This window comes from Xiphophorus maculatus, chromosome 4 (genome assembly GCF_002775205.1).
Source record: "Xiphophorus maculatus strain JP 163 A chromosome 4, X_maculatus-5.0-male, whole genome shotgun sequence".
Lineage (NCBI taxonomy): Eukaryota > Metazoa > Chordata > Actinopteri > Cyprinodontiformes > Poeciliidae > Xiphophorus > Xiphophorus maculatus.
The window spans coordinates 28,073,886-28,089,925 of record NC_036446.1 but is presented as its reverse complement, the minus strand read 5'-3'; the positions used below and the strand labels follow the sequence as shown (position 1 = coordinate 28,089,925).

Sequence of the window (16,040 nt, the reverse complement as noted above, 5' to 3'; positions counted from 1 at the left end):
TTCAGATTGGAATTAGAGCAGCGGTGCTGATTATTGCTTCAGAGGAAGAAAAGGCTGTGGGACTTTCTAGTCGTTAGAGGAGAAGAAGTGCGCTAAAGTAGAGTGATCGCTCAGAACACACCAATCTCAGTTAATGCGAGCACACACACACACACACACACACACACACACACACACACAGACTCTACATACAACCATCCGCCGTAATATGATGACTCGAGCCTCTCTGGACGCTGTGGGGTCGTCGGCCAGGAGTTCCTGTCAGGTGACAACATCCACACAGCCGTTGTTTCGCTTTCATTAATGTGTGGCTCAAAATGAAAAAAGTCATGATTGCAGGGACAGACGGTGAATGCAAGTCAAAGTGTTGTTGGAACTGCAAGAAAATAAGAGCAAGATCTGCACTTCCAAGATTATTTGCTAAATGAGACAAAGACTGCAACTAACCGTTATTTTGGTTATCCGTTCATTTTTTTGAGAATCGGACAAAAAAAAAAAGAAGGTAATTTTATAGATTTTTCTTTTAATCTTTTTAAATACAATATTAGAAATACAGTAATAGATGCAAGCAATTAAGAAAAGATTTAATACAAGAAAATCAACTATTTTATTGCCTAAAATGCAACAACATAACATCCCTGGGGTACGCCTGATTATTTGTTGCAAATGGAAAATGTCCCGATATCGATATTAGAAATTGGTTCAATATCGTTCAAAAGAACAAGTGTCGCCGCAGCCTTTCTATCCAGAAGCGCATGTAAGCAAACCCATTGGTTAATAATACATGGCTCAGTTGTTCTCACAGCCACTGCTGTTGACTATTGTTCTCCGTTTGGATAATATCACTAGATCAAGCATTTTCTAATATTTAACACAAGAGAATAAGTAATAAAAGCAGGTAAGTTTCGTGCCGATATCGGTATCGGTCAATACTCAAAGCTTTGATATCAGCATCGTATCGGAAGTGAAAATGTATCGGGACGCCCTGAATAAATATCAACATCATCCATCATGTGAAAAGCTCAGCCCTTTCTGCTTGATTTATCAATACTGTGCAGGGCTGATTTATTGATTATCTTTTGGATTAACTGATTAATAATTGGACAGCAAAAGGTGCCTAATAGGGTTGTTTTGTTTTTTTCTTTATCGAATTTGAACCAGGTGAAGCTAAAGTTACGCCACTTGAGTTCTGGGTAGAACACATTTAACAAAGGTTCGATTGTTTGTAATATTAAGTACAAAATATCGATTGTTGGTAAATTTTTGGATTAATTACTTTATTGTAATTAATAAAGTAATTACAATAATCAATATCCCATTTACTGAGATAACACTTAGTTATGAATGTGTACTCTAGTTAACTATTAATCGATGGCTAAATCATTTGACTATTATTTCAATAATCAATTAATCACAATCAATCTGATTAATCGTTCCAGATGAGATCACTTCCCTCCTTGAACCGCCCGTTTGGTAAAGTTTCAAGGCGACGCCTCGTCTGATAGCTGGACTCTAATTCTCAGCAGACTGGTCTTTTACTCGGCATGTTTTTCTCCCAGCGTCTTTTCAGCTGGATGTGTGTCTGTTACTCCTCTGCGCGTGACGGAGTGTGTTGGAGCGTACCAGGTTCTCGTTGGTGAGCCGGGTGATCTCGTGCTGCAGGCTGGCTTCGATCCGGGCCTCGGGAGGCAGCTGCAGGTTCTGGGCCAGCAGCTGCTGCTGCCGGTTGTTCTCCTCCTTCACGTTCTGCAGCTCGCCGCGCAGCGACTCCACCTCGCTGTCGTGCGTCCTCCGCTGGGTCTGCAGCTGCTGCTCCAGCAACCTGGGGAGAAACGAAACCATGTTAGGAAAAAAAAAACACAAAACAAACGAGGGGCGTTTCATCAGAGCGTGCCGATGCAGGCCGGCAGCAGCAGCATGCTGTGCAGAGATTCAGACTTTTACTCAAGAACTATAGAGACCAGCAGAGGTAATCTGAAGAACACACTCCTAAGCAGCTGATCTGGAGGATAAGAGAAAATTTTTTTGCAAGGCTGAAAGGTCTGCTGTGCAAAAGAACATGCATGAGCAGGACGGATCAAACAGCAGCACATCTCAACCTAAACTGAAGGCCTGACTTATTGTTTACCGCAACTCTTCAGCAAAGCGGTATTTATGCAGCGAAAAGATGAAAAGAAAAGCTTAGAAACCAAAAACTTTCTTTCGAATATCATCTTCTCCACACAGTCCAGCATCTGCACCAGAAGTTGTTATGCAGGTACGTCTCCAAACATTAGAATATGGCGACAAAATTCTACATTTCTCGTCACTTATTTCAGGAACTCACATTATATAAATTCATTACACACAGAGTGAAATATTTTGAGACTTTATTTCTTACAATTTATTGATTATGGCTTACAGATAAATTCTTTTGAAGCTGTCTCGGAAAAGCAAAATATTGTGAAAAGTGAAAAAGTTCAATATCAGCTGATGAACTACAAAGGTTTCCTGAGCCTTTAAACGGTCTCTTAGTCTTTGTTACTAAAGAAGCTGGTTGTTCACAAAGTGCTGGATCAGAGCACATTAATGGAAAGTTGAGTGGAAGGAAAAAATGTGGTAGGAAAAGATGCAACAGAAACAGAGAGAACCGCAGCCTGGAGAGGATTGTAACGCACTGTGAACGGATGAATCTGACACACAGGCTGCAAATGTCACTTTCTTTTAGCCTTTTTATCATAATCATCAAAATTACAAGAAAAAAAAAGGCTTGAAATATTTCACTCTGCATAATGAATCTACATGATATGAGTTTCAGTTTCTGAAATGAACCCAATAACATTTTCCATGATTGAATTTTTTGAAAATGCACCTGCAGTGTAAAAGCTCAAACTTCCTGTTAAAGACCTACAGCTTACACACGACAGCAAGGATTAGTAACGGGACGATCTTGGAAACCAGCAGCAAAGAAAGACAAAGAAATCCAACCAAAGTCTTTAATAAATAATCATGGCACCACATCTTTGATTGGAGATATCATCTGAAGTCCAAGAAGCAGCGATGAGTGAAGCATTTAAGTTTAATATGAAAGGAAACACAGAGAAGAAACGATGAAGAGACCCAGAAGAAGACATCTCCTTCTGGGACTACAGCCAAACACATGGCGCTCTGAAGTGGCCATGTGTTGGAGCCTCAGCGCCACCTGGTGGTCTCCTTTAAGCCCTGATTAACCAGCCACAGCTCCCCGTCCTCATTCAGCCTGTGGAGGTCTGGAGCTGCAGATCTGACCCACACACAGAGACACGAAGAACCCAGTGAGGGACAGCAAAACAACATGGATGACATCATGCGATGGATGACATCATGCGATGGATGATTACACATCGACATCCAGCCTGAGATGTGGGCCCAAAATACTTCTGCATCGGATTAATATTGTTCCAGATTAATATTTGGTATGAGTGGACTACAGAAAAATGAAGCATTTAAAAGGTAAATTAATTTATACTTTGCTCAGAATTAGTCCTGAATGTTTTCGATATATAGTCTGCTACTTTTATCTGAACTTCTACATTCTGCAGTGAGGAATGGCATTTATCATAGTGTTTATCCTTTATCGTGATACATTTCTCCTCATGACAGAGGATTATAATTTATTGTTCTCAAGATAATTTAAAAAACTGTATTTTTGGGAGTGTTAGCTTTACTATTTTCTCCACTCTTAGCTCAATGAACGTATCAATAAATACCAATAAATCTGAATAAATGTAGTTGCTGTGTGCAGTTTTACTGATATAAATCACACTTGTTTGTGTGACTGGCGTTTAAAGAATTACAAATGGGAATGTTTCTCAAGCATTATTTGTTTGTGTGGGTCTATGAATGCTGCGACACACACCGTCACACTGTTACCTCGGAAAGTAGTAACTAGTTCTCATCATTTTCATCATCATATTCACAATAATACCTCAAAATATCGTGATAAAGCTTTAAATCCATGTCTGTTCTGTAGACATTTTCATAGCTACAGAGAGTGATCAGAGAAAAACCATGAGGAACAAAAGAGAGAAGCAGAACGGTAAAGGCAGTGGTGCACAGTGAAATGTAGAGGAAGCTTTGGAGGTTTTACGCTGCATTTCTGCTCTACTTTTCCTGGAAACGTTTCAGCTAAAAGGCTGATTTTCTTCGTTTCACCTAAAGCAAAATCATTTCTAATGAAATCTTTGGATCATAAAGACATCACTGGATGTCTTCTGCTCAACATCTCTTGGAAAATCCGCAACAAAAGCAAAAATATTTCAACCACATTTAGAAAATCAGTGTAGATGCAGACATTTTTCTAGACTGGAAAAAAAATGTGAAAAGCATTTTTAAGTCATTTTAAACAATAGCTGGATGTATATTGGATGTTTCTTATACCAATAGTAGTTAATAAAATGTCATACTGAGGCGTTCAAAGAAAGCTTGTGAAATAGAGGTTTTCACAATCTCTTTTCTCCACTGCAAATGAGACAGTTTCCATATATCATAATATTGGGTCATTATGAAACAAATTTTTTTTAGCTGATACAGAGACTAAGATATTTACGCTACACCATTTATTAGAATGCATAGGTTTATTTCTAGTTAAGGGCAAGAAATATGATTAATTTTATGGTAATATTTTTTCCTCCTTAATTAGGGAAAAATAAATGAGTATTGCAGAAATCAATCCTCACTTATTAAAAAAAAACATAATCTAAAAACTCAGTTCCCTGTTTCGCAATACAGTAGACATGATGACTCTTATTTAATGTTAAACACTGGTAATAAGTGCAGCTTTATTTTCTTATGTGGTCACTTTGCCTCAGTCTTTTTTTCTGGCCACTGATGCACCATCATTGTTCCCTCCTGTGGGACAATAAAGGACATTTCTGATATAATAATATCCTTATTGGAAGTCTAATTATTTTATTTTATGCTTCTATTCATCCGTCCAGCTGCTGCTAATACAAAGCAGCTATGCACAGCAAAACTTTGCTCCAATTTAAGAATGAAATGGTGCTCACACAGAAAGCAATGGATTTTGTTATGTCAATAAATTATTATTTAGCATATGTAGAACTACAACTTTTTAAATTTTACCCTGCATAATTATATTTACTCTCTTTTAAAACTAATGACAGGTTGTATGTTTTGCAGCTTAAAGGAAACCAATCAAGCTGATGGAGACCAAAATATGCTGTTTTGAAAACTTCCGTAACATTTTACAGAGCAGAATCAATAAGAAAGAGAGAAAATGAGAGGAAATAATGAATTTCATGCTCTGTGTTGAAGACACACTGCAGTCGGTGTGTTAGTCAGAACTAAAGGTCGTCTCCACATTGTCCCAACCACCTGCATGCTTCGGTCCACTCTGCATTAAAGGTGATGGGAGATCTTCAAGAAAGCTCCACTGAAAATCTGAGTCAGAGCCTCCTGCTCTCATTCATTCATTCATTCATTCAAGGTGTTAGATCACATGCCGGAGGACCAGAAAATGCCATGTGACTCTCTAAAAGGCAGCCGTCTGAAATCAGCCGCTTTCGGCCTCGGTCGTTGGGAACTTTGTCACTTCCCCCCCCGACAGAGCAGCCATGCACGCTCAGATCCACGATGCATGAGCCGCCTCTGCTCAGTTACCTCAGCCTACTCAGGAGGTTACTGACTTCCAGCGCTGGACGCACTGATCTGGGGGATCTGGGCAGGACACACAGCCGCACACTGGTTTCTCACACACAACTTTCAATGATTTGTAACAGAGGTACGTCTTAAAGGGGCAGTGTCATGCATTTCCCAGGCACATAGTATAGTTTTAGAGCACAATCACCTAACTGTGTTGACTTTAATTATTATAAAAATACATCAAATATGACTTAAAAGAAATGTAAAGCCTTGAAATTGGGGCTGTGTCTCTTTAAAAGCGCCTGCTTGTTCTGAAACTTTCAGGAAGTCATCACAACATGGCTCCTCTATAACCCTTTATTAATGTTTTTACCAGTGTTGCACTGAGAAGTAGCTCCTATAACGATTACTGCTGGCTAGTCTGAAGGAGCTGGGCGGGGGAGGGCTGCTCTATAATGTGAAAGTTTGGAAACTGCGTCTTGAAGGCGGGGCTTGGTCCACCCAGGTGTTTTGCACAGCTGCATGGTTGCCTTGGGAGATTCTAGGATTTCTAAAACATGCATGAAAGAATCAAGGCAACACTCCAGGTGTGTTTTAATGAGGGCACATAATAACACGACGAAAAGCTAAAAAAATTTGATTTTACATAATACTGCCCCTTTAATAACCGAGAGGAGAGATTTAACGGAAGCAGAGCTCAGCTTAGCTGCTTTACCTGTTGGTGTCTTTGAGGCCAACGTAGGCTTGCTTCAACTCATCGGCGTCTTTCAGTTTGTTCACATCCTGAGCAAACACCGAAGGCTCCGTCATGGTTTCCTGGTAGAGAGGCGAAACGGAGGAGGAGTCGTCAAAACGAGAAAGAACGCTAAAGTGTTCACAACACGTGAAAACACTCAGACGTCCCGATCGCAAAAAGAGACTGCTGTGAAATGATCACTGATAAATCCACGATGCAACGGTGAGAAGAAGAAACAAACAAAACAAGAGTTAAGAGAAGCTTAACTCTTGTTAAACAAGATGGCCGCCCGGGATGTGTTAACATCCCTCTGAGTTATGTAAAAAAAAAATACTTTAAAAAAAGGTCCAGATCTTACGAGAAATTAAGTCTTCAAAAGCCAAAAATTTGAGTAATCAATTAATTTAAAAAATCAATTTATCGTCCAGCCCTGAGCTACACTTTAGAAATAAATCCACCAGACCCAAACGCATGGCTCCAGTGTTCACAGCTGCAGCAGTTCTAGTTTAGGCTGTTTGCTCCTAAAGGCTCGTAGCACAACGAACAAATCAGGTAGAACCATGAAAAATAAAATCCAATCACAAAAGTAAGTCATGGATGACTGAATGTATCAACTGTACCTTCTCATCCTGTGGAAAAGCATGAATGGAGGAGAGAAGGTGGAGACAGAGAATTAGACACACGGCTGGGACAGAGAGGATCTCAGCAACACAAGCTGCGTTTCCATTGACCGTAAAATTGCTCAAATTGGAATCATCAAAATAAATTTGCTTAATGGAAATACTAGAATTTTGAAGAAAAAAAAAACCTGATGTTTTTCAACTAAAACTTGATGAGGTAAGTTTTAGTTTTTTTCAAAGGTTGGTTATTGGCTAATGGAAAACACTTGTTTTCACATCACGCCACTTTGTATCCAGCAGTAGCAAAGCGATCATTTGTCACAGCATCGCAAAGTTCATCAAAAATTGAGTTTGTCATCCTAAAGTGTGAAATCCGTAGCGGTTCTGCAAAATCGCCAACTACAGACTCCCTGAAACGCAGCATTTAAAGGCAACTGCTCCAAAGTATAAGGGATGTGTTGTTCATAAACACCATAAACACTTCTTCTGATGACGAGCACTAAGTGTTTACATCCATCAACAGCAATTTTAACGACTTATTCAGGTGTGTCTTCGATCGCATTTTTAAAAAAATTAATTATGTTGTTTTTTTTGCATTAGCAGAATATTGAGAAAGTTTTGCGCACGTTTGTAATGAAAACGCAGCCACAGGCCGTACAGTAGCAGACATTCAGGCCACCGTTTGGCTTTTAAAACGGTGTTTTTTCAAAGTGTTGGCCACCAGGGGGCGCTACGTTTGGGAACCCACGCTAAAAGACAAACAGCAACTGCTCAGACGTGCTCTTTCCGTTTGACACAGAAACATGGAAATGACACCAGATCAACGAAGAAGAAACATGTTTTGGTGCGTCTCACTACGAACAGAGAACATGATGAGGTGAATAGCTGGTGGATGAAAAACAGACCCGGCAGCATCCACCTACATTCAGCTTCACAACGGCACCGTTTCTCTTTCAGGTGATCACAGTAGGGACGCCACTTGGCTTAATTTCCGCATTTAAAAAAAAAGAAGAAACATTTTTCCGTCCTCACCTTGTGGTGCATGGCCTCCTTCTGGCTGACCAGCTGGGACCGCAGGATCAGCACCTCTTCCTTGCGGACCTCCAGCTCCTCACAGGAAGCGTTGAGCTGATCCAGGAGTACCTTGTAGGCGGGCGAGCCCGGCGCGCCGGCGCTTGCGGCCGTGCCGCCCAGCAGGCTCTGCCTCATCTCGGCCAGGTCGTGCCTCAGCTTCTTGTTCTCCGACTCCAGCTCCTGACGCTGAGAGGCGAGCGGATCGCAGCGCCGCGGTTAGAGTCACATCGCAGCAAGCCAGTGTGTGTGTGTGTGTGAGGAATGGTCCCGATCCTCTGCTTACCTTCAGGGACTCGTACTCCAGCTCTGCACCGCGAGCCTTCCTGAACTGTGCATCATCCTGAAACACACATCAAAAGAAACCTGAGATAAATAGACATAATGGACTCAGATACATGATTATATATACATATATAAATACACAGACACATGAGGTAGCATAAATCTTATTGTGTTGGAGGGGTTTGAGAGCCCCAATGATCTTAGGAACTATGCTGTCTGGGGCTTCATGCCCCTGGTAGGGTCACCCAAGGCAGACAGGTCCTAGGTGAAGGACCAGACAAAGCGCAGCCCGAAGACCCCTATGATGAGAAATAACATTGGCCTTGGTGTTCCCTCGCCCGGATGCAGGTCACCGGGGCTCCACTCTGGAGCCAGGCACGATGTTGAGCGCCTGGTGGCCGGGCTTTTACCCATGGAGCCCGGCCGGGCTCAGCCCGAAGAGGAGACATGGCCCCCTCTCCCATGAGCCCACCACCTATGAGAGGGGCCAAAGGGGTCGGGTGCATTGTGTGATGGGTGGTGGCCGAGGGAGGGGGCCCTGGCGGTCCAATCCTCGGTTGCAGAAACTGGCTCTTGGGACGTGGAATGTCACCTCTCTGGTGGGGAAGGAGCCGGAGCTAGTGTGTGAGGTCGAGAGGTTCCGGCTAGAAATAGTTAGACACATGGCTCTGGTTCTGGAACCAGTCTCCTTGAGAAGGGCTGGACATACTTCCACTCTGGAGTTGCCCACGGTGAGAGGCGTCAGGCAGGAGTGGGCATACTTGTTGCTCCCCATCTCGGCGCCTGTACGTTGGGGTTTACCCCGGTGAACGAGAGGGTAGCCTCCCTCCGCCTATGGGTGGGGGGACGGGTTCTGACTGTCGTTTGTGCTTACGGGCCGAACGACAGTTCAGATTACCCACCCTTTTTGGAGTCTTTAGAGGGGGTACTGGAGAGTGCCCTTCTTGGGGACTTCAACGCTCACGTGGGCAATGACAGTGAGAGCTGAAGGGGCGTGGTTGGGAGGAACAGGCCCCCCGATCTGAACTCTAGCGGTGTTCTGTTGTTGGACTTCTGTGCTCATCACAGATTGTCCATAACGAACACCATGTTTAGGCATAAGAGTGTCCATACGTGCACTTGGCACCAGGACACCCTAGGCCGCAGTTCGATGATCGACTTTGTCATCGTTTCATCGGATCTGAGGCCGTATGTCTTGGACACTCGGATGAAGAGAGGTACGGAGCTGTCCACTGACCACTACCTGGTGGTGAGTTGGCTCCGGTGGTGGGGGAGGATGACGGTCAGACAGGCGGAATCCCCTGCGAGACGGAGCTTTAACTCCCATCTCCAGTAGAACTTTGAACACGTTCTGGGGGAGGTGGGGGACATGGAGTCTGAGTAGACCATGTTCCGTCCCTCCATTGTCGAGGCGGCTTATCGGAGCTGTGGCCGCAAGGTTGTCGGTGCCTGTCATGGCGGCAACCCTCAAACTCGTTGGTGGACACCTTCGGTGAGGGATGGTGTCGGGTTGAAGAAGGAGTCCTATCGGGCCTTTTTGGCCTGTGGGACTCCGGAAGCAGCTGATGGGTACCGGCGGGCGAAGCGGCATGCGGCTCAGGTGATCGCTGAGGCAAAAACTCGGGTGTGGGAGGAGTTTGGAGAGGCCATGGAGAAAGACTTCCACATGGCTTCGAGGCAATTCTGGTCCACCATCCGGCGTCTCAGGAGGGGGAAGCAGTGCAGCACCAACACTGTTTATAGTGGGGATGGTGTGCTGCTGACCTCTACTCGGGACGTTGTGGGCCGGTGGGCAGAGTACTTTGAAGACTTCCTCAATCCCACCAACATGCCTTCCATTGAGGAAGCGGAGCCTGGGGACTCTGGGTTGGGCTCTCCAATCTCTGGGGGCGAGGTCGCTGAGGTGGTTAAAAAGCTCCTCGGTGGCAAGGCCCCAGGGGTGGATGAGATCCACCCGGAGTTCCTTAAAGCTCTGGATGTTGTAGGGTTATGTTGGCTGACGTGACTCCGCAATATCGCATGGACACCCTGGATTGGCAGACTGGGGTGGTGGTCCCCCTGTTCAAGAAGGAGGACCAGAGGGTGTGCTCCAATTATAGGGGGGTCACACTCTTAAGCCTCTCTGGCAAGGTCTATTCAGGGGTCCTGGAGAGGAGAGTCCGTCGGATAGTCGAACCTCGGATTCAGAGCAGTGTGGTTTTCATCCTGGTCGTGGAACTCTGGACCAGCTCTACACCCTCGGCAGGGTCCTGGAGGGTTCTGGGAGTTTGCCCAACCGGTCTACATGTGTTTTGTGGACTTGGAGAAGGCGTTCGACCGTATCCCTCGGGGAGCCCTGTGGGGGGTTCTCCGGGAGTATGGGGTACCGAGCCCTTTGATACGGGTTGTCGGGTCCCTGTATGACCGGTGTCAGAGTCTGGTCCGCATTGCCGGCAGTAAGTCGGGCTCGTTTCCAGTGAGAGTTGGACTCTGCCAGGGCTGCCCTTTGTCACCGATTCTGTTCATCACTTTCATGGACAGAATTTCTAGGCGCAGCCAAGGTGTTGAGGGGATCCATTTTGGTGGCCTTAGGATCTCATCTCTGCTTTTTGCAGATGATGTGGTTCTGTTGGCTTCATCGGGTCGTGATCTGCAGCTCTCGCTGGAGAGGTTCGCAGCCGAGTGTGAAGCGGCTGGGATGGGGATCAGTGCCTCCAAATCCGAGGCTATGGTCTTGAGCCGGAAAAGGGTAGAGTACGTTCTCCGGGTCGGGGGGGTGTCCTGCCCCAAGTGGAGGAGTTCAAGTATCTCAGGATCTTGTCCATGAATGAGGGAAGAAGGGAGCGGGAGATCGACAGGCGGATTGGCGCAGCGTCTGCCATCAAGCAGGCGCTGTACCGGTCCGTCGTGGTGAAGAGAGAGCTGAGCCAAAAACGAAGCTCTCGATTTACCGGTCGATCTACGTTCCCACCCTCATCTATGGTCATGAGCTTTGGGTCATGACCGAAAGAACGAGATCGAGGATACAAGCGGCCGAAATGGGTTTTCTCCGTAGGGTGGCTGGGCTCTCCCTTAGAGATAGGGCGAGAAGCTCAGGGACTCAGAGTAGAGCCGCTGCTCCTTCCCATCGAGAGGAGCCAGTTGAGGTGGCTCGGGCATCTGGTCAGGATGCCTCCTGGTCGGAGGACCTCCCTGGTGAGATGTTCCAGGCACGTCCTACCGGGAGGAGGCCCCGGGGAAGACCCAGGACACGCTGGAGGGACTATGTCTCTCGGCTGGCCTGGGAACGCCTTGGGATTCCCCTGGAAGAGCTAGAAGAAGTGGCCAGGGAGAGGGAAGTCTGGGCCTCCCTTCTGAAGCTGCTACCCCCGCGACCCGACCCCGGATAAGCGGAAGAAGATGGATGGATGGATGGATGGATGGATGGATGGACGAACAAAGATTTCCCAAATAAAGTCTATTGTTACGACTAATAATGGATTCCTATAAAAACTTCGTTCACCAAAGTTCAAATGTTGAACATTTTCACAGAGTTTGGGAATATCAAATACCATCAAAATGATCACAAACACTTAAAAGATGTCAGTCTGTCTATAATGGATTTCTACACGAGTTTCACTTTTTGAAATGATTTTTTTTTAACTCATCAGAAGCACTAGAAAACAAATTGCAGGTAACATCAGGGTGAAGTGAGGGCCTTCTTACCCTGGCTCTAGCCCGCTGGAACTGCTCCTCTTTGTTCTCCAGTTCGTTGCGCAGCGACTGCTTCTCCTGCTCCAGCTCCGTAACGCGTTTCTGCAGCTTCAGGGTCAGCGAGGTGTCCATTCCCCGTGTAACGTCCTGAGTGACACAGCAACAATAATTACAAGTTTACCAGCAAAACCCCGTTTGCCACACATTTTGGAGCATAAGCAGATGTCATATGCTCGTTTTTTTTTAACACGAGTTGCCGTCAGGCGCCTTACTTCGCCAACGCGGGAACCGTCTTCTAATTCGGCGTACTCCGAGTTGTACGTGTACTCCGACTCGTTGCTGCTGTGGGTGGAGTCTGTTCTCCTGTGGCCCGGTTTGGAGACGTTCTGCCCACACAAGAACAAATGATTCTTTAATTTAAAAAAAAAATCTAAACAAAACAACAATCCTTTTATGTCTCATACATTACAAAACATTTATCCTTCAGGTTTCTTTTGTGCTTTTCTTGGCTGTAACAGTATATTTTTTTGTTCCTACATTCAACAAGGTTTCAAAAGCTTTTCCCATTAATAGCAAGTTTAAATGAAATGTAAAATAAAGAACATGATGAGACATAAAGCAGCAACTAAGGATTATTTTAGTAATCAATTACTGTGACGATTAATTGATTAATCAGATGAATTGATCAAAGCTTATTTTGTACAAATATTGTTACTGCATGAAAAATGCAAATAATTCAATTCCTTCATTAAGGTAGGAAAATATTTTATTGGCTAAAATGCAGTAATGTGACATTTATTTAGTGAAAGCTTGATATTTGTAGCAAATTATTCATATATTTCTAACATCAACATGTGAAAAGCTCAGCCCTGTCTGCTTGACGTATCAATCTGTTGCCTATATTTTGCATTAATTGATTAATAATTGAACTGCTTAATATGATTTTTTTTCACAGAATCTGAACCAGGTGAAGCTAAAACCATGACACTTTTACCTTAAATGCAAAATGTATAGATATATTTGTACAGTTGTGACAATTACCGCTCTGAATATGTTGTTCCTTTAGCAAACTGGAGTCTAGTTTACACTTAATCGATTACTAAATGAGTCAATCGTTTCAGTAATCGATTAATCGCGGGCAATCCGATTAATCGTTTCTTTTCTAACGCATGCTGTTGAACCGTAGCAGAAACGTCTGTTCCGTGTGACCCGGCCTCAGCTGGCGTGTGCGCGCTCCTCACCTTGGATTGAGCCAGCTCTTCCTTCAGGTCGTCGTATTTCTCCTCCAGGCGCAGGTGTTCGGTCAGCAGGTTCTGGTAGCGGGAGCGCTCCTCGTTCAGATCCGTCTCCAGCTGCTGGGTCTCCTGCGCGATCGCGCGAGTCATTTTCTCTGGCGGGATGACACAGAGGACAACTTTTTTTTTTTCTCTTTATTTGGAAAAATACACAAACAGTGAAAAACATTCATGACATCATTCGTTTTGCCAGTTTTTTATTTATTTTACTTTACAAAAGGAATTAAATAAAATGCTGCGCTTTGGTTTTTAACCACTTTTTGGTCATTGTTTTTGTTTTTTTTAAACTGGCCACATACAAAACAATAAAGTATTTTTTTATTATATGCACATGCATCCCAATGATCCAGAGTCAGGTCACCTAGATATATGGTCGCCCTCTTAAAGGGAATATTTGAGCCACATATAGTGTTGATATGTTTATAACGTTTAATCCACTAATCTTAAATAACTTGATGACTAAAAAAAACATGGTAGCGATTAGCTTTTGCTGAACAGAGCAGAGCCGGGCCAAGCCTTTTTGGGGCCCTAAGCAGATTTTAATTTGGGGCCCCTCCATCATATCAACATGTCAGCACCAGATGGTATGTTGGTATGACATATTGCTGCTGATTTTAACCTTACAAGAGCAGCAAACAAGCAAAGATGCTCCAATTAATTGTTATGAATTAATTTGAACTTTAACTGGCAAGTCAGATGTCGTTTTTGTGCTGGTGTCACAAAACCAAAAATAAAATAAATTGCACTGCGTTCTTCCATCCAAATTCTCACCATAAATGTTGATCCAGTATACATTTGCTGTATCTGACATATTTTTCATTTAATTTTGCACAGGTATTTTCATATTCACTTCTTTTCAACTTTTAAACTAAACAATCGGACTGACGAATGGCAGATGAAGCTTTCCTTATTTTTCCTGCAGTGACAAAGTTATCAGTAGGAGGTGAAACACACCTGTCATCTGCTGACTCTGTTCCTGGATCATCCGGTTCAGGTCGTCTTTCTCTTTCTTCAGCAGGCCGTTCTGGTCCTTCAGCTCGGAAACCATCTGAACAGAAAGAAACGATTCGTGAAATGTTGGGAGGAAGGAAGTCTGTGTCTCTCTGTCACGCGATTCTAGATGAAGTGGAAGATGCGCCAATCAAACCATGAAAACACATCCACTAAAAATGTAACTAAAAAGATTAAATACAAATCTGATGAATGTTTCAGCGCCGTGGTCTTTTACCTGCATTCCTCGAGGTCCGGTTGTCCTACAACTGTGGACCTTCTGTTGACGACTTAGTGAGTTTTCAGACTTCTCTAGTAACTTTTTTAAAAAAACAACTATTTTTCTGTGTTACTAGAGACACGTGAAATCACCGAGCCTTGAATAAATCACTAAAACATCCGATGGTGTCAAATACAATAAATAAATCGATTTTAAAAATCAAAATTGCCAGGTAATCTTTTTTTTTAAAATCTGTCACCCTTAAAATGAAACTCAACTACTTTGGGAAAATCTGAAGGCTTTGGACATTTATTCTGCTCCGTCTTGATGTCCAAGTGCAATTTCTTCTGACGCCTAAATAAGATTAAAAAAATCCTCCTCCTCTGTTGCCCACATAAAGCATCAGATGAAAATAATACTTTGAAACTAAGTCACACACCAGCTATCGTTTCTATTTAAAGCATTTTTATCAAACAGTCTCAGGAGGCAGACGTGAGACGTAAAAGTTAAAAATAAACACTCGGTTGTGAAACTGAAAACACACACACAAAAAAACAAAGAGGAACAATCTGGGAAAGGTGCCGTACCTTTTCCATTTCGTCCCTGTACTTTTGCGCCCAGTCCTCGATGGTCTTCTTCTCCTGCTGCGTGACGCTCAGCTCCTTCCTCAGCTTCTCCAGCTCCTCCAGCAGAGACGACACCTGGTTGGCTTTGTTCTTGGCGTCCTCCTCCACCCCTCGCAGCCGGCCCAGCTCGCCGCGCATGCGCTCGCTCTCGGAGGCGTACGAACTCTCCAGAGAGACCAGTCTCTCGCTGATCACCCGGTTGTCCTTGTTCTGTAAGCACGAGGCGGACAAATCCCGTTGGACAAACTGTTGGGGGTGTCTAATAAAGACGAGGATCAACCAAAACGGAGACCGGACGCTCGTCACCTGCTCGTCGATCTTCCTCTGCAGCTGCATGATTTTGTTTTCCATGCCTTTGTTGAGCTTCTTGAAGTGCTCCACCGAGCGAGCCTCGATTTTCAGCTTCTTCAGCTCCCGCTTGGCTCTCATCCTGCGGATGCAGCACTGCAGGTAGACGATGGCCTCGAGGCAGTGCTTGTACCAGCAGCGGGCCAACCAGCCGCGGACGTGCTTCTGAATGATGACCGCCTTGTGCTCCCGCAGCAGCTGCACTCGCACCGAGACGGCGGGGGAGAGAGACTTTGAATTACAGAACCGAAAGAAGTTTGTGGAGAACTACGCAGATTTGAACGTAGGCCTGTCGCAATAAATCAATAAATCAATAAATCGCATGACGAACTGAAATGAGCTCAATAAATTCAATTTTCATCATTTATCGTTTTTCTCTTTTCTCTCTCTACACCAAAAACTGGATGACAAAAGTCTTCAATCTGGTGCTTTGTGATATTTACAGACACTTCATAATTAATTGCATTTGTTGTTTTGTTCGTTTACTTTAAATATTTAAAATGTCTTCTAGTCCAAGTATTAAATATTCATTAGACCAGCGTTTCCCAATTCCGG

At 44.2% G+C, this 16,040-nt stretch overlaps 1 protein-coding gene across 7 annotated transcripts in view; it reads right to left on the bottom strand.

The window, feature by feature from the left end:
• The window catches only part of myo5a (myosin VA), a 68,927-nt gene that overhangs the window by 8,332 nt on the left and 44,555 nt on the right, over positions 1-16,040 (bottom strand). For 3 of the 7 annotated variants that reach the window (XM_023332692.1, XM_023332690.1, XM_023332691.1), the window contains 12 exons: positions 15,444-15,683; positions 15,099-15,347; positions 14,256-14,349; positions 13,248-13,396; positions 12,279-12,392; positions 12,019-12,153; positions 8,336-8,392; positions 8,011-8,238; positions 6,979-6,987; positions 6,338-6,438; positions 1,624-1,822; positions 193-258 (listed from right to left, as the gene is read on the bottom strand). In XM_023332692.1, coding sequence (XP_023188460.1) covers positions 193-258; positions 1,624-1,822; positions 6,338-6,438; positions 6,979-6,987; positions 8,011-8,238; positions 8,336-8,392; positions 12,019-12,153; positions 12,279-12,392; positions 13,248-13,396; positions 14,256-14,349; positions 15,099-15,347; positions 15,444-15,683 — 1,641 coding nt within the window. Of the gene's footprint in view, positions 1-192; positions 259-1,623; positions 1,823-3,181; positions 3,263-5,640; positions 5,698-6,337; positions 6,439-6,978; positions 6,988-8,010; positions 8,239-8,335; positions 8,393-12,018; positions 12,154-12,278; positions 12,393-13,247; positions 13,397-14,255; positions 14,350-15,098; positions 15,348-15,443; positions 15,684-16,040 lie in introns of all 7 variants that reach the window. The other 4 variants (XM_023332694.1, XM_023332695.1, XM_023332696.1 and 1 more) reach the window with 3 other exon arrangements.